Source organism: Suncus etruscus, chromosome 14 (genome assembly GCF_024139225.1).
Source record: "Suncus etruscus isolate mSunEtr1 chromosome 14, mSunEtr1.pri.cur, whole genome shotgun sequence".
NCBI lineage: Eukaryota > Metazoa > Chordata > Mammalia > Eulipotyphla > Soricidae > Suncus > Suncus etruscus.
Window position 1 is genome coordinate 31551642 of NC_064861.1, and position 18604 is coordinate 31570245.

General features: G+C 44.3%; 2 protein-coding genes across 3 annotated transcripts in view; both read left to right on the forward strand.

The window, feature by feature from the left end:
- Window positions 1-1309, forward strand: part of VDAC1 (voltage dependent anion channel 1) — a 36129-nt gene extending 34820 nt beyond the window's left edge. For both annotated transcript variants that reach the window (XM_049786784.1, XM_049786783.1), the window contains exon 9: window positions 317-1309. In XM_049786784.1, coding sequence (XP_049642741.1) covers window positions 317-408 — 92 coding nt within the window. In that variant the 3' untranslated portion in view covers window positions 409-1309. The remainder of the gene's footprint in view (window positions 1-316) is intronic.
- Window positions 1310-6616: 5307 nt separating this feature from the next.
- C14H5orf15 (chromosome 14 C5orf15 homolog) lies at window positions 6617-17626 on the forward strand. Its single transcript, XM_049786828.1, has 3 exons — window positions 6617-6797; window positions 13929-14452; window positions 17347-17626. The coding sequence occupies exons 1-3, from the start codon at window positions 6656-6658 to the stop codon at window positions 17476-17478; spliced, it is 798 nt and encodes a 265-aa protein (XP_049642785.1). The 5' UTR covers window positions 6617-6655; the 3' UTR covers window positions 17479-17626.
- Window positions 17627-18604: the final 978 nt, after the last annotated feature.

The following is an 18604-nucleotide window of genomic DNA, read 5'->3' on the forward strand; positions in this document are numbered from 1 at the left end:
CAAGGAGGCAGTTGCTGAAAAGGCTTATTGTGTGCTTCCTGTAGTAGACAGACTGGCTGTAGTGGGCAAGTGGGATTGTTTACGGTGCAGCTGGATCGGCTGTTGAACAATGACTGTGTCTAACTTCACTCCAGATCCCTGTTGATCAGGTGGAAGTGAGACACGGGGATTGAAGGGCCACATGGCAGGGCCCCCATTGTGGTTTTTGACGTGTGCTTCAGCATTTCTCATTGTGCTAATCTTTTTCTCTTTTCTTTCCTCTGTGCCCTTTCCTCTGTTCTTGCCAATCTGTACCCACCCTCCTTGCCCCTCTCAGGTATCAAACTGACACTGTCAGCTCTTCTGGACGGCAAAAATGTCAACGCAGGTGGTCACAAGCTTGGTTTAGGACTGGAATTTCAAGCATAAGTGGATACTGTACAATCATTTAATTTTAAACTATTTTGCAGCATAGCTACCTTCAGAATTTAGTGTACCTTTTAATGTTGTATGTCTGGGATGCAAGTATTGCTAAATATCATGTTAGACCTCCAGGTTCAAGATGATTCAGCTTTAAGGTGTTATCCTATCGAAGGTACAGAAAAATCCAATTCCAAAACAAAAGATCCTTTCAGCTGTAGACTGTGGGGGAGGGGACTTGGCAGCCTCTCTTGAGATGTCAAGTTCTTTTTAAAAATGTAGAAATGGTTGCAAGTGGAAGCTGTTAATATGTAGGCCCTTTGTAAATGCACATTGAGTAAACGAGTGAAATTGTGATTTCCTGAGAATTAAACTTTGATTCCCTCACTTAATCTAATCGAGGAGAGGCTCCATCTGAAGTTCAATGGTCTGTACAAATTTCATCTGAAAGGGACTTTTTTTTTTTCGATAGATCTTCCTGAACTGTGTTCCACCCAGCTCATCATCTCTTTTACACCAAAAGTTGTTACAGGGTGTGGTAGCTGTTTCTTCTGTGCCATTTTGGGGTGGAGAAGGGGGATATGATGAAGCCAATCATTCAGGACTTATTTTCGTCTCACGTTGAGGTATTTTTCGCCTTTGCGCCAGACTATGAAATAGCTTCTGAGAGCTCCAGCTGTAGGCTGGGAATAGCTCTGACTAATCACACGGGGGCAGCCCTTGGGATCTAAATTGGACTTCTGTTGTATTCTCACCACTCGGTTTTTTTGTTTTGTTTATTTTTTTTTTTTTAGCAATTTCATGGGTACATTTTAGAGTCTTCCATTTTGTGTGGAATTAGATCCTCCCCTTCAAATGCTGTAATTAACATCACTTAAAAATAAAAACTTGAATAAAATATTGAAACCTCTTCCTCCTGTTGTCTTGATAAAAGTATAAAAATATGACATGATAAACAGCATTGGTAGCGACTATGCTTTTGGCTCCTAGAGGTGTACTCTGTGTGTGTGTGTGTGTGTGTGTGTGTGTGTGTGTGTGTGTGTGTGTGTGTGTGTGTGTGTGTAGCCACAGGAAAGAGTTAAACAGAAACTGCTTTGGCTGGAAAATTGCCAATCAGAATGCAATCCAAGGACTGCATGGCTTCTCTGTAGTTACGAGAAGTGAACAGACTTGTTCCCAAAATGCTTGGACCTTTATCTTGTCATAACATTGAAGATTAATGCTTGCTTGCACATGCCTTTGATTCTATATATCTTAAAGAAGTGCTGCTTTCACTAAGACAGGTTCCACTCTTGTAAAGAATCCAAGGCTCCTTGCTCAAGTGCCTCAATATCCTTGTCATGGTGACTGGTTGAAAAACTGCCGCAAAGTGATTTTCAGTTTTCTGTTGCTGCATCACAATTTGCCATTAAGACCAGGAAGAGTGATAGCATGTGTCTTGCATGTGTGAAGCCCTGGGTCTCATCCTTGATAACACAATATTCTTCCCTCAAATGATCAAAAATGGTGGTTTAAAACAATTTGCTTTATAGCTCTGTAACTCAAAAGTCTAACCATGGATTTTTGAGATTTTTTTTTTTCTTCTCAGTACTGAATTAGAATGCTAGTTAGTGTGGGTTCTCATTTGGAGTTTGGGTTCTCTTCCGGGCTCCTATGGTGGTGATAGAATCCCATTTTCCTTTCTGCTAGTGGTCATCTCAGCTAATTACCATTCTGACAGTAGTAGATCCCTGGACACATGGTCCCGTCATTTTTGAAGCTAGAAATAAACCCCCTCTCACTGTCATGACTTACCTGGTTAGGTGAGGGCCACAGAGAACAATGCCATTCTCAAAGTTAAGTGTGCCACATAACCATGTCATTAGAATGATGTCAGATTTCTTCCACACCCCAGGGCTGTGAGCAGACAAATGCGTTCATAGGAGGGGTCCTTCTAGAATTCTCATCGTTATCTTTAATAAATGATTGAACAGTGCAAGCATTTCTAAAGTAGAAACAAGCCCCATATATGTTTACACAGTTTGAAAAATAACATTTTCCTGCTCCATGATAGAATTTTGGAGTGTTTCTCCCCATATATTTGAAATTTTCTGTTTATAAGACTTTACATTTTGTATAAATGATTCTCCAAATCTGCTGACCCCAGTATTTGTCAGACTGTCTTTAATTTATAACCATGCAGCAATTTCAAAGTGAACTCTGGGGCCTGGAAGGGCGGCAATGGTGCATATAGGAATTCTGTGTTTCATTCTCCAGGATCTTATGGTCCTGTAAACACAGTATGTCGCTTAAAAAAAGAGCCACTGAAGTCTGTTGAAAGGAAATTCAGCACAATCAATATTGGGTACATCTAGTCAGCTATAATACTAGTCTTGAAATTTAATAAAAACCCTTTTGTAAGTGCAATTTTCCTCCCTGTTTACATAGAAAATATTATGTAGCAGGTCAGAATAGTTTACATAATGCCTTCAGTTCATGATATATCACCAGTAAGTTGAAATCTGGTATGGGGACACGTGAACAAATGAGTTGCTTGAAGGTGTCCTCATTACAGAAAACAGTTTGTTGAATCTCCAACGAGCAGAAGTTAGGATTTAAAGGCTTATTTTGTAAACTGGTTGTTTCTGTGCTCAGGAAGTAACTTTGAACCCTGGTACCCTGGAAGCTGGGCAATAAGGGTATCATTCAGTCTCTCTGGACTTGTGGTGAGCTTACTTAAGTGAACAGATGAATGATTTCTTAGTTTCAACACAGAGTATGTGTGTTTCCTAGCCAGATAAATGTTAAGGGAAACCAGATTCTTGAGAACACAAGCCCTTCTCTTTAGAGGGGCAGCTCAGCTGTGTCTATGGGAAATAGCAACCATCACTGAGGGAATCTCGAGGGCAGAGCTGTGAAGCTATGAGGGCATAAATACCTTGCTTCATGTCACACTAGTTTTTCTGCAAGTTAATGGAACATTTATGACTCAAAGCCAATTCACATTTCTTATTAAAGAAACATTTACCTAGCACAGACTAAAGCACTGTGCCTGGGCCTTTGGGAAGTTCTTGGAAGTTTCTCAATTTGCAGTTTCATAGCTGGTGGTTTTACCTTACAAAACTTAAAAACAGAACGCTACTGTAAGAAATGTGCAAGCTGTATGTTTTCCCTTCAAAATACCTTTAGTGATGTGTATAGTGCATATATTTTATGCTGTAGTTTCCCTATAAAGCAAAATTTGTTTTGTTCACTGTTGTATAGTGAGATATGGAGTGACTCTAACCTTTTGTTGAAATTGTAAATTATTATAGGAAAAGAAAAACAAATTTATAAGACAGAGGCTGGAGCTGTGGTGCAAGCAGTAGGGCATTTGCCTTGCTTGTTGCTAATCTAGGACTGACCACAGTTCAATCCCCTGGCATCCCATATAATCCCCCAAACTAGGAGCAATTTCTGAGTGCATAGCCAGGAATAACCCCTGAGTGTCACAGGGTGTGGCCCCAAAATCAAAACAAAACAAAACAAAAAAAAAAAACTTGGGCCAGAGCAATAGCATAGTGGGTAGGGCTTTTGCCTTGCATGTGGCCAACCAGGGTTCAATTCCTGACATCCCGTATGGTCCTTGGGTCCTGTCAGGAGTTTCCTGAGCTCAGAGGGAGTAGTTACCTTTGAGTGCCACCTGATGTGATACAAAAACAAAAACAAATTGGTTTAAAACCATCTGAAACTAAGATGTGTTCCTCACATATAGAGGTATTATAAGAATGGCAAATAGAAAATCTTGAACCTTCAAATTGGAAAGCCAAGCCTAATAGTGCAACTGGGAAAGTAGTGTCTCGTTTTTCACCATTTGTTATTCCAAAGAGATCTCTTTGGGAGATGGAATGATAGCACAGCGAGTAGGGTGTTTGCCTTGCATGCAGCCAACCTGGGAGGGACCCTATTCAATTCTAGGCATCCCATATGGTTCCCCAGCCTGCCAGGGGTGATTTCTGAGTGCAGAGCCAGCCAACCTGAGACAGACCTGGGCTCGATCCTCAGCATCCCTTAGAGTCCCCAGAGCCTGCCAGGAGCAATTTCTGAGCACAGAGCCAGGAGTAACCCCTGAGTATCACTGGGTGTGGTCCAAAAGCCCCCCGCCAAATCTGTAAGACAATTTCACCACTTGAAAGTTGAATTGCATGTGCTCTTGGTGGGTGCAGGAGCAAGATCTCTGCTTTGCTTACTGTGCTCCAACTTGAACAGTTATATATATATATATATATATATATATATATATATATATATATATATATAAAATATATATATATATACACACACACACATACACACACATATATGTATATATATTTCCCCCTAACACAGGTTATGTTAAAGTTTTACTCCTGGCTCTGTGCTCAGGACTCCTGGCAGTGATCAGAGAGTGCTGGGGAATTGAACCCAGGTAGTCCATGCGTGAAGTAAACACCTTTTTATTCATTGTACAATCTCTTGGCCCAGGCTGTTAGATCTTTTAAGAAAGTGGTTTTTTGTTTGTTTGTTTGTTTGTTTGTTTAGTTTTTGGGTATACCTGGTGAGTCTCAGGGGTTACTTCTGGCTCTATGCTCAGAATAGCTGCTGGCTACTCAGGGGACCATATGGGATGCTGGGAATCGAACCATCGTCTGTCCTGGGTTGACTGTGTGCAAGGCAAACGCCCTACTGCTGTACTATCTCTTTGGCACCTAAAAGTGTTTCAAAGGGGCTGGAGTGGTGGCATAATTGGTAGAGCGTTTGCTTTGCACATGCTAACCTAGGATGGACCACGGTTCAATCCCCCGATGTCCCATATAGTCTCTCAAAGCCAGGTGTTATTTCTGAGCTCATAGCTTGGAGTAACCCCTGAGCGTCATCAGGTGTGGCCCTAAAATAAACAAAAAGTATTTCAAAGCAGCTTTTCTCTACTTTTCCCCATCCCTGTTTCTTCCTGAAACCTGCTGTCCCACTGTCCTACAGGCCCCCTTGGAAAATCCTTGGGGCAACATAGTTCCTGGCTGAGAAATACATACATACATGCATATATGTATATTTATATGGTTACAAGGCTGTTTATACTACATTTTTTTTTATTTTTTATTTTTGGCGATGCTCGTTCCTTTTTCTGTGCTCAGAAATCACTCCTGGCAGGCTGAGAGACCATATGGGATGCCATGTTGAATCCAGGTCAGCCACATGCAAAGCAAATGCCCTACCCAAAGTGCTATCAGCTCTGGCCCATCTACATTCCCCCCCACCCCCAGATAAAGGTGTTAATGATTGAGTTACAGTCATACAACGTATCTTCAGTGCGCATTTCCTGCCACTAATGTCAAATTTCCGTCTCACACGGATGTCCCCCTCCCCACTTCTGAGACAGGCATTTTACTTCTCCCCCTCTCCTTTTTTTCTGACACGGTGCTTTGCATTACTGTTAATGAAGGGGTGCCACGCATGTCCCTTTCACAATAGACCCTTCTCTACTCTCATTGCACTTTCTGCTCTTTGTGGCAAGCTTCCTACCATAGATGGGTCCTCCTAATCCTCATCTCTATTGTCTCTGGGTATCATCATCACACTGTCTTTTATTTTATTTATTGTTTTTTGGGCCACACCCGGTGACACTCAGGGATTCCTCCTGGCTCTGCTCAGAAATCGCTCCTGGCTTGGGGGGACCATATGGGACGCCGGGGGGATCAAACCCAGGTCCATTGTAGGCTAGCTCAGGCAAGGCAGATAGATGCCTTTACCACTTGCGCCACCGCTCCGGCCCATTAAAACACTTTCTCGGGCCCGGAGAGATAGTACAGCGGCGTTTGCCTTGCAAGCAGCCGATCCAGGACCAAAGGTGGTTGGTTCGAATCCCGGTGTCCCAGATGGTCCCCCGTGCCTGCCAGGAGCTATTTCTGAGCAGACAGCCAGGAGTAACCCCTGAGCATTGCCGGGTGTGGCCCAAAAACCAAAAAAACCCCCCAAAAACCACTTTCTCAGCTGTCTCAGGCGCTGAGTCCACCAGGAGGCCGGTGGGTCGAAGCTGCACCTTCTCACACTGCACCCAATTCACACTTAGCGCAACACCGAGTTTGCAAAGAGGCCTCTAAGCCCGGGCACGCGCAGCACTTGCACCCTAGTTCCTAACGCGCGGCCCCAGGCTTAGACGTCATCACGCGGGGACGTAAGCAAAAGGTCACGACCTCACGCGGGGGTGACGTCACGACGCAGCGCCTCGCCACCGCGCAGGCTCGGCGGCCAGTCCGTTATGGCCGCTGCCGCTCGGGAGAGGATGAGGCTGGCGGGGCGAGTGACGCTGCCCCCCGGGCCGGGCATCATCCCGAGTGCTGGGCGGTTGGCGCGGCCGCTGGTCTTGGCGCTCCTGCTGGCGTCCACCGCCGTGGCCAGCGGTAAGGGGGGCGCGTGGGCGGCGGGGAAGACGCGGGAGTCAGCCGGGAGGCGGCTGGACGGGGCAAAGGGCGCTCGGGGAGCCGGGTGGGCGCTGACGTCTGCGTGGGGCCGGGGCTGTGCGGGAGGTGTTGGGGGGTCTCCAGGAGGCCCGAGAGGCCGCGTTGGGGGACGGGGGGCTGCGGGGACTGGAGTCGTGTGTCTATGGGAGGAGGAGGAGCAATGGGAGGAATTGGGGCGTGTGTAGTATTGAAGACTGGATCTCCCCAGGAATGGCGGTGGCGGGCTTTGCAAAATTTGCAAAATTCCTCGAGCGGGGCATTTAGGGGAGTCCAGAAGAGAAGACGGGGGGCGCGGGGGAGGCCGATGTTGGGTGTCCAGAGACGAGTTAGGGGCTCCCCGCAGGTCTTGAGGCCGAGTGAGCGAGGGCTAAGGCTGCATTGAGTGTTTCTGAGCCGAACCCCCGGGGAAAAACGCACCCCTGGGAAGAACTGGTGCACATATCCGATCTGGAAGGCTCTTGGTGCACTTTAGAAAGCTCAACTAGAGGCCCTGGGACCGACCCTTCGAGGGGTGCTAGGAGAGGAATTAGGGGATCAGGAGATTGTTTGTAAACACGCTACCCTTTTTCTTGGGTTCTTGCACCGCGGTTCCTCATTTTTGATCGTGGGGACATTCGTAGGAGATGTTTGCTTTGTTCGGAAAAGGTTACAGGTTGCATCAAGGCTTTGATTCTGCCAGAAAGAAGTTAGTCCTTCAGGAGCTGACATTTAGGGAGAAGAACGTGATTCTCTATTATGTTGAGTGAAAGAAGTCAGAGGGGCACACGCACGCACACACACACACACACACACACACACACACTCGTCTCACTCTTCTATGGGTTTTCAGAAATTATTGTAATAATCCCAGAGACAATAGAGTTAAGGGTCGGAAGGACCGGCTCACAAGATGAAGGTCACCACAAAGAGTGGTGAGTGCAGTTAGGGAAATAACTACACTGACAACTAGCTTGACAGTGTTAATGGTGAGAGAAATAGGATGCCTGTCTCGGATACAGGCAGGGGTGTGAGGGCATTGGTAGTGGGAAGGTTGCACTGGTGAAGGGGTGTTGTGTTTATGACTGAAACCCAACTACAATCATGCTTGTAATCATGGTGCTTAAATAAAGGTTTTTTTTTTTTTTTTTTTGGTCTTTGGGTCACACCTGGTGACGCTCAGGGGTTACTCCTGGCTATGCGCTCAAAAATCCTTCCTGGCTTGGGGAACCATATGGGACGCTGGGGGGGGTGGCTTAGGGAACCATATGGGACGCTGGGGGGGGGGGTGTTGAACCGCGGTCTATCCAAGGCTCGCATGGGCAAGGCAGACTTGCACCACCACTCTGGCTCCTTAAATAAAGATTTTATTGGGGCCGGAGAGATAGCACAGCGACGTTTGTCTTGCAAGCAGCCGACCCAGGACCTAAAGTGGTTGGTTCGAATCCTGGCGCCCCATATGTTCCCCCCCCCCCTACCTGGCAGGAGCTTTTTTGGTTTTGGTTTTGGTTTTTGGGCCACACTCGGCGGTGCTCAGGGGTTACTCCTGGCTGTCTGTTCAGAAATAGCTCCTGGCAGGCACGGGGGACCATATGGGACACTGGGATTCGAACCATCTACCTTTGGTCCTAGATCGGCTGCTTGCAAGGCAAACACCGACGTGCTATCTCTCCGGGCCCCACCAGGAGCTATTTTTGAGCAGACAGCCAGGAGTAACCCCTGAGTACAGCCGGGTGTGGCCCAAAACCAAAAAAAAAAAAAAAAAAAAATTTATTAAAAAAGTATAAAAGGACGTTATTCGAAGATAGTTTTGTTTTTTTTTTTTAAAGTCCATCTGGCCAAGACACGACCCTGCTTTCCTCTCTAAATATTTTCCGGAGGAATTGGGTGAAAACCAATATGAAAGGGATAGTGTTTTCTTGTGCCTGGGGTCATCTGACTGTGCTGCATTCTATACCGCTGCCCAGCCTCTTAGGTCCTTGCATCTGTAGTAAATGAGCCGACTGATGTTTCGCTTTGTTCTTAGGGTGCATCTAATCATCTAGGACAGTGGTCGACAACCTTTTTTTTTTCCAACTGAGCCAAATCTCGCCAAAACCACGATTGAAATTTATTTTGAGAGCCACACAGGGCGCGCACTGACAGAGGCTAGGAGCAGAGTCCTGACTCTAGGAGCAGCCGCTGGGCACACAGAAGAGCCAAATTAAAAGTGTCAAGAGCCACAGGTGGCTCGAGCCGCAGGTTGCCGACCACTGATCTAGGAGAAACAGCATCTGAACATACTTTCGATTGGAAGGCTGAAGAGAGACGGCGTGATTAACTGCAGTTTTAGAAATTACACCCCCCCTCCAGTCCCCCAAAGAGATGGAGTCAATCAGTGAAAGGGAGCATAGACCCCCGCCTGTTCCGTTGCTGATTTGCTAAAAATCCATACACATAGCACTAGTTATGTCTTTTGTTTGTTTTTTGTTTTGGGGCCTCACCCCAAAACGTGCTCATGGATTTACTATTGGCTCTGTACTCAGGAATCACTCCTGGCAACTGCGGTGGCGGTGGTGGGTGTTGGTGGTGGGAAACCATGTGTGATCCTGGAAATCCAACCTAGGTCTGCATGCAAGGCGAGTGCCCTAGGGACCCACTGAATTCTCTTTTCAACGCCCTCTAATTATACTTTTTAAAAATTAGGATAATGCTGGTTTATAAGACTATGTTGAATTTTTATTACTATTAAAATAATTTATTGGATCACCGTGAATTAGTTACAGAATTATTTATGACTGTATGATTGAGTTTTAGAGAACAGTGTTTTAGCATCAGACCCTTTACAGGTGTTCACTTCCCTTCACCAATGTTCCCAATTTTTTTTTTTTACCACCACCACCACCACACCCCCTCCCACTTGGCAGGCACTTCTGTTTTCTTTTTCCTTTTAGTACTGTGGTGCTACTTACAGTGCTGCTCCTGATAGGGTATCATGCATATTACTTTATCTCCTTTCAGAACCCAATCCTGAATTGACCACTTCTCTGTCTTTATCTTAGTGGTCCCTTCCCTGATCTATTACCTCTATCCCTACTAGTGGCAAACTTTCTATTAAGGGGCCCCTTCTCCTGCCTTCCTTTGTATTATTTTTGGGCATTAGTTACTATCCTCCATGCTATTTCTCCAGACCCAATGAACGGATTCTTTTTTTTTTCTTTTTTTTGGTGCCACACCTGTTTGATGCTCAGGGGTTATTCCTGGCTAAGCGCTCAGAAATTGCCCCTGGCTTGGGGGGACCATATGGGACACTGGGGGATTGAACCGTGGTCGTTTCTTGGCTAGCACTTGCAAGGCAGACACCTTACCTCTAGCGCCACCTCGCCGGCCTTGAATGGATTCTTTTTTTTTTTTTTTTTTTGGTTTTTGGGCCACACCCGGCAGTGCTCAGGGGTTACTCCTGGCTGTCTGCTCAGAAATAGCTCCTGGCAGGCACAGGGACCATATGGGACACTGGGATTCGAACCAACACCTCTGGTCCTGGATTGGCTGCTTGCAAGGCAAACGCCGCTGTGCTATCTCTCCAGGCCCTCGAATGGATTCTTAATATCAAATATCAAATGGGTAATATCGAATAGAAAAGGAAAGGAACCGGTTATTTAGAAGTCTAAAAATATATGTTTTGTTTGTTTGTTTGTTTTTGGGCTACACCCAGTGATGCTCAAGTGTTACTCCTGCCTCTGCTTGGGGATCATTTCCAATAGTGCTGGAATTTGACTCTGGACTTCCTGTATGCAAAGCATATGCTGTATGTCCTCAAAGAACCACCTTAATTTGCTTCTTATTTCTGTCTTATTTGTTGGTTTTTGGGCTACTACTGGCAGTGCTCAAGACTTACTTTTGACTTTGCTTTTGGGGATCATTCTTTTTTATTTATTTATTTATTTATTTATTTTTGGTTTTGTTTTGTCTTGTTTGTTTGTTTTTGGGCCACACCCGGCGATGCTCAGGGATTACTCCTGGCTATTTGCTCAGAAATAGCTCCTGGCAGGCACGGGGGACAATATGGGACACCGGGATTCGAACCAACCACCTTTGGTCCTGGATCAGCTGCTTTCAAGGCAAACGCCGCTGTGCTATCTCTCTGGGCCCTATTTATTATTTTTATTTTTGGGTCATGCCCAGCAGTGCTCAGGGGTTCCTTCTAGCTCTACACTCAGAAATTGCTCCTGGCAGGCTCGGGGGACCATATGAGATGCCGAGATTTGAACCTCTGACCTTCTGCGTGCAAGGCAAATGCCTTACCTCCATGCTATCTCTCTGGCCTCTGGGGATCACTCTTGACAGTTCTGGAGTGACTGTATCTAGAACCAGAATGAATCTTGGTCAGCTACTTGCAAGCAAGTACCTGACCTGCTTTATTATCTCTCTGATCCCAGTTTCTCTCATTTTTGTCATTTTAGAGTATGACACAAATGGAATCATATGGTACCAATTCTCTTGGTATTGCTCGGGCCATTTGTAGTGATTTTAATTTGTGTCTTCCTAATAGCTGTTATTTTTCCATGTACTTATTTGCCATGGTTTTCCATTTGTTGAATTTTGGGGGGTGGGGGATTCAGGCCACACCTAGTGGTATTGGAGGTCTTCCTTGTGCAGTGCTCAGGCATCTCTCCTGGTGTTTCAGGGGGTGGAGTGGGGTGGAAATCATGGTGTGTTGGTGATTGAACCTGAGCCTCTCATGGAAAACAGATACTCTGCAGTCATTTGAACCTCTGCCTGACCCATGAAGTGTTTGTGTTTTTTGTCCATGTTCTGATAGAATTGTTCACCTTTTAATATGTGAAGAAATTTTAGAGTTAGTTCTTCGTGATAGCCCTGTAGTTCTAAAAACTTGTTATTTGATGGATATGGAACTTACATATTTTGCCACTCTGTTTCTTGTTTCATCTTCAGAGAAAAGTTATAGAGCAATTTTTTTTTTTAATTGATGAAATCCAGTTTCTGAGTTTGTTTTTTTGGGCCACACCTGGTGATGCTCAGGGGTTACTCCTGGCTTGGGGGACTATGTGGGATGCTGGGGGATTTAACCATGGTCTGTCCTAGGCTATTGCTGGCAAGGCAGACACCTTACCGTGCGTGCCACTGTCGTTCCAGCCCCAGTTTCTGAGTTTTTAAAGAATTACTAGTTTGGTGTCAGGTTTAAGATTAGGGGTTGGAGCAATGGTATAAGATCTGATCCTACAATATTCTCTAAGTGATTCTATTCATTACTATTGAGACTAACCACTTTTTGTTTTGCATGAAGTAGATATTATGATATAAAAATTAGAACTATTGTCTTGTGCAAAGATATGTCTGTTAGATTATTAATATGTTTGCATGCAGACATATATTTAAAAAGTCTGGGAGCAATTTATTTTAGTCTTGTTCTTATAAAATAGTTTACTTAAACTTGGTAGACTTTAGTAATATTTGAGGACCCATTGGTAGAGCACATATGTTGCTTGTATGAGGTTTGGTTTTAGCCCCTGACAGTCTGCCCACCTCCACTTTAATTATTACTGATCATTTTAGGTCTGTGTGATTTTTTTGTTTTGTTTTTGTTTTTGTTTTTGGGCAATGCTCAGAGGTTATTCCTGGCTCCATGCTCAGAAATAGCTCTTGGCAGGCACGGGGGGTGGAGGTGGGGTGGGGTGGGGACTATATGGGGTGCCGAGATTCGAACTGATTACCTTCTGCATGAAAGGCAAACACCTTACCTCCATGCTATCTCTCCGGGCCCCATGTGTGATTTTTTTCTTTTAAGTAAATGGATATTATTGAAATTCCTTAGCAGATTCTATATTCTATTATAAATTAGAAATATCTGCCTTCCAATTCTAGCAACACTTAGAAGTACTATCTGCAGCTAATATGTTTTGGAAGTATTTAGATTCAGATTCCTTATCAAGTAGACTTCCTGGGTCATTTAGACACCAAGTAGACTTCCTGGGTCATTTAGACACCTGTTTTTCTTTTCTGGGGATAGGTAGGGGTTTGACAAAGACCACTGTGTCCCAACCTTTGTGAAAGCTGTTGTAACACAAAAGTGTAATCTTGGGCCTGAGAGACAGCATGGAGGTAAGGCATTTGCCTTGCATGCAGAAGGACGGTGGTTCGAATCCTGGCATCCCATATGGTCCCCCTAGCCTGCCAGGAGCGATTTCTGAGCGTAGAGCCAAGAGTAACCGCTAAGCACTGCTGGGTGTGACCCAAAAACAAACATAAAAGAAAAAAAAAGTGTGATCTTTATCTTTTGGTGGTCAGCTATATAATGCAGTAGGTGTTATGTGTGTGTCTCTTTGTGTCTCTGTGTGTGTGTGTGTGTTTTGGAGTGTGTGTGCCATACCAGTAGTGCTTGGGGTTCCTCTCTAGCAGTGCTCGGGAGACCAGGAGTTTCTGGGGATTCAAACTCACCTTGTATACTTTTGTTTTATTCTATTTTATTTGGCTTTTGGGCTACACCCAGCAGTGCTCAGGGGTTTCTCCTGACTCTGTGTTCAGAAATTGCTTCTGGTAGGCTGGGAGACCATATGGGTTGCCGAGGATTGAACCTGGGTCCATCCCAGGTTGACAGTGTGCAAGGCAAACTCCCTACTGCTGTGCTTTTTGCTCCAGCCCTGCACCTTTTATACTTTTAAAGTTGTTTTAACAGTTGACTAGCAAGAAAACTGTTAGCTGATGAATAATTAATTGACTAAGAACTGTTGCTGGCTATTGAGACTTACTATTTCTCAAGAGAAAGTTACAGGAATCTATTAAAGAAAAACATTTGTGGACCAGGTAGGTGGCGCTGGAGGTAAGGTGTCTGCCTTGCAAGCGCTAACCATGGAAGGACCGCGGTTCGATCCCCCGGCGTCCCATATGGTCCCCCCAAGCCAGGGGCGATTTCTGAGCACATAGCCAGGAGTAACCCCTGAGCGTCAAACGGGTGTGGCCCAAAAACCAAAAAAAAAAAAAAAAAAAAAAAAAAAAGAAAAACATTTGTAAAAATTTATATAAGTAGGGGCTGGAGAGATAGCTTGGTGGAAAGTTAGAGATGTTTGTTTCATGTTCTTCATTTGTTTATTTTAGTTTTATCAGAGAATAATTCATCCAACCAAACTGTACCCCGGTCAGAAGTTTCAACCACAAATATGAATGTTTCAACACAGGAAAACCAAACCAAACCTATTTCCCAACCCAGCCCCACTCCCCGGCTCATGACCAGCACAGAGAAAAGTGGAAGGCCATCCACTGCCCCTCATCCCTCGTCCACTGCTGCTCTGTTCCAAGAGGAAGTTGACAACAATGAAGAGCTTAGCATTGAGGAAGAAGACTTTCTCACTCTGAATAGTTCCCCTTCCACGGCCAAAGACAATCTGGACAATGGAGACTATGAAGAGCCAGACTATGGCTGGCCCACCAGCCCGAGAGACGATGAGTCCAACGAGGCTTTGGAAGAAAACAGGGGCTACGTGGAAATTGAACAGTCAGTGAGGTCCTTTAAGACTCCATCTTCACATGTAGAAGAGGAAGATAGCCATTTCTTTTTTCATCTTATTATTTTTGCTTTTTGTATTGCTATTGTTTACATTACCTATCACAATAAAAGAAAGGTAAGTTTGGAGTTTTTCTTAAGTGGTGTTTCTGTACATTCAGCAGTGCTTAGTCTACTCCTGGCTCATTGGTCAGGGGTTTTTCTCCTGGTAGTGCTCTGGGGACCATGAGGTGCTGGGAATTGTTCCCTACCCCCATCACTGATATTTTGGGGGAGGGGTTTATTTTTGGGTCACACTCAGTGGCGCTCTGGGGTTACTCTTGGCTCTGCATTCAGAAATTGCTCCTGAGGGCCAGAGAGATAGTATAGAGGTAGGGTATTTGCCTTGCATGCAGAAGGATGGTGGTTCGAATCCTGGCATCCCATATGGTCTCGCAGCCTGCCAGGAGCAATTTCTGAGGGCAAAAAAAAAAAAAAAAAAAAAAAAAAGAAATTGTTCCTAGCAGGCTCGGGGGACCATATGGGGCTGGGATTCAAACCACTGTCCTGGATCCACTACGTGCAAGCAAGGCCAACACCCTACTGCTGTGCTATCTCTTCAGCCCCAGTCATCACTGATATACTGATATACATCTTTTTTATTTTTTGGTTTTTGGGTCACACCTGGCAGCACTCAGGGGTTACTCCTGGCTCTATGCTCAAAAATTGCTCCTGGCAGGCATGGGGGACCATATGGGATGCCGGGATTCAAACCACCATCCTTCTGCATGCAAGGCAAACGCCCTACCTTCATGTCATCTCTCTGGCCCCTTAATATATATTATAAACAGTTTAAGAGCCAGAGATATGAGTCAGCAGTTGAGTATTTGCCCATGTGACTAAGGGCCTTGGGTTTAGTCCTTGACATGAACATAAAACAAAACAAAACAAAAGCCAAAGCCATTAATAATTGTGTAATGACTTAATAGTTACATTATTTAGCTATTTTCCTATTGTGTATTCACATGGTTTCTAATTTTTAGTTCCTAAATAATATTGTAATGATCATTTCTCTGCTGGGTCAGCTTGTTGAATTGCACGAGGCAGAGGAAGCTCAGAGAACTATTAGAGAGTGTGTTGAGAGGGGATTCTGTGACGTGTACTCCCTGATTAAATGAGCCTTGCAGATCTGTCAAGGGAGAGTGCACCCCGAGTCCTTTTTTTCGGTTTTTGGGCCACACCCGTTTGACGCTCAGGGGTTACTCCTGGCTATGCGCTCAGAAATCCCCCCTGGCTTGGGGGGACCATATGGGACACTGGGGGATTGAATCGCGGTCCATCTTTTTTTTTTTTTTTTTTTTTTGGTTTTTGGGCCACACCCTGTGACGCTCAGGGGTTACTCCTGGCTATGCGCTCAGAAGTTGCTCCTGGCTTCTTGGGGGACCATATGGGACGCCGGGGGATCGAACCGCGGTCCGTCCTAGGCTAGCGCAGGCAAGGCAGGCACCTTACCTCCAGCGCCACCGCCCGGCCCCATCGCGGTCCATCTTAACGCTAGTGCTTGCAAGGCAGATGCCTTATATCTAGCGCCACCTTCCCCGCCCCACCCTGGGTCTTTTTTAGGACTGGTCAGTATCTCACTTCTTTTGTTTTGTTTTGTTTTGTTTTGTTTTGGGGCTATACTGGCAGTGATCAGGGGCTGCTCCCAGCTCTACAGCTGGCTTACTCCTGGCAATACTCAGTGGCCCATAGTGGTCCCAGGAATTGAACCTGGGCCTCCATCATACAAAGCAGGTGCTTGGCCATTTGAGATCTCTCTAGTTTAAGATCCTAATTCTTTGTTTTTGGGTCACACCCGGCAGCGCTCAGGGGTTACTCCTGGCTCCATGCTCAGAAATCGCTCCTGGCAGGCTCGGGGGACCATATGGGATGCCGGGATTCAAACCAATGACCTTCTGCATGAAAGGCAAACGCCTTACCTCCATGCTATCTCTCCAGCCCCAGATCCTAATTCTTTGTTATTGTTTCTTTTGGAGCCACATTTGGCAATACTCAGGGGTTACTCTTGGTTCTGCACCAGGAACTACTCTTGACATGATGGAGATTGAACTAAGGTCAGCAGTTAGTAAGATAAGCACTGTACTAGCTCTCCAGCCCCCAGGATCTCAGTTCTTCTCCTTACTACAATTTGATTCCTCCCTCCCTTTGGAGCTAATTTTCTTACCTGAGGGGGGAAAAAATCAAACTACCCACTATACTATCACTCTGATTCCAGAATCAATGATTCTTTTTTTTTTTTTTAACTTTATTTATTGGTTGATTGATTGATTGTTTTTGGGCTACATCCAGCGTTGCTCAGGGATTACTCTTGGCTCTGCATTCAAATTGCCCCTGGCAGGTTTGGGGGACCATATGGATTTCTGGGAATTGAACCATGTCCCTCCCGGGTCAGACACATGCAAGGCAAATGCCCTACTGCTGTGCTATCTCTCTGGCCCCAGAATCAGTGATTCTAGTGTCTTGGTTGTATAGTGTATTTTCTTTTACACTGGTAGTTTGCTGATGGATAACAAATGCTTGAACATCTGGTCATTAGACTACACAGGATCTTTTTTATGGTTTTGAGTTAGAAAATAATCAAAAAAACATTTTTGGGGGCCGGAGAGGTAACATGGAGGTGGGACGTTTGCCTTGCATGCAGAAGGATGGTGGTTCGAATCCTGTCATCCCATATGGTCCTCCCGAACCTGCCAGGAGTGATTTCTGAGCATAGAGCCAGGAGTAACCCCTGAGTGCTGCTGGGTGTGACCCCAAAACCAAAACAAACAAACAAAAGACTAAACTCAGTTTTTACAAGTACTATGTGTACATTGAAGTTTGAGAAGTACTATAATTATCTTTGTTTATAAGATGGAAAACCCAAATAGCCCTTATGTGGCTGATTTTTGCCTCTGGATACTTAGAAGAGGGAAATATTTTATTTATTTAAAAAAATTTTCTCTTGCATATCTAACTTACGTTGTTCTATTCCAGATTTTCCTTCTAGTTCAAAGCAGAAAATGGCGTGATAGTCTTTGTTCCAAAACTGTGGAATATCATCGTTTAGACCAGAACGTTAACGAAGCAATGCCTTCTCTGAAGATCACCAATGATTATATATTTTAAAGCACTGTGATTTGAGTTTGCTTATTATGTAATTTCATTTGCTTGACTTTTTATATGTTATCGTACAGATGTTTGCCTGGGCAATTAATTGGTACTTAATGAGAGATGGGTCTCTCTTTATTTTGCCTTGGTGCTTTGGAAATTTAATGTCACAAACAATGAGTATATAATTTTTTATCTACATTTTTAGAGTTAAAGTCAATCACATTTCCAAAATGTAGAGCTAAACATTACCTGTAATTTTTTAAAATTGTTTTAAATACCTTTATTAGACTTATTTTGGAAGTATTAGTAATGCTACTTTTAAAAGATCTCAACTTTTATCTGAATTTTACCAAAACTGGTACCACTAGTTCAGATTCTCTTTATGCCACCCAAAAACTATTTTTTAGCCACACATTTCTTTGTGCTTCCAAACTATAATGTATAAGGATGTATAATAATCTTTTGCATATAAATGACTATTTTTTTCCTTCCAGGAAAATTACTTTGGTTGTTTTTGGATAATTTAAGCCTAATATTAAGATAATGACATGCTCAAGCTGACCACAGTTTTGGGGAACATAACAATATGTTTTAGGAATTTTTGAAATAGAGTCCAAAATTTGCAGTGGACATAGCACACTCTGTCATAGTGCATATTGAGATGCCATTTTTGGATTAAATTGCTGAATTAAATTAGAGGTAGAAATTGAGCCAAAATATTAAATATGTGCACAATTACTTTTAGTTAGCCATTCACTATAGCACAGGCTTGTCCCTTCAAAAGGTCAAGCAAGGGGCAGAATTAAAAATCATCTATGAGGGGCCGGCGAGGTGGCGTTAGAGGTAAGGTGTCTGCCTTGCAAGCACTAGCCAAGGATCAGGACTACGGTTCGATCCCCCGGTGTCCCATATGGTCCCCCCCAAGCCAGGGGCAATTTCTGAGCGCTTAGCCAGGAGTAACCCCTGAGCACCAAACAGGTGTGGCCCGAAAAAACAAAACAAATCATCTATGAGATTTGTTCACTTTATTAGATTGTAATTTTGAATAAATCTTAGGGGCTGCTGTCATTTAAATAATATTGTATCTTGGATCTTCAAATTGTCCTTGAATGAAGTTGTTTGTATATGTAAAGAATATATG

Bases quoted from the DNA above. Each gene is read 5' to 3' on its own strand.
- C14H5orf15 (XM_049786828.1), top strand. From the start codon at position 6,656: ATGGCCGCTGCCGCTCGGGAGAGGATGAGGCTGGCGGGGCGAGTGACG. The intron at 6,798-13,928 runs GTAAGGGGGGCG...TGTTTATTTTAG, and splicing joins GTCCACCGCCGTGGCCAGCG to TTTTATCAGAGAATAATTCA. The intron at 14,453-17,346 runs GTAAGTTTGGAG...GTTCTATTCCAG, and splicing joins CCTATCACAATAAAAGAAAG to ATTTTCCTTCTAGTTCAAAG.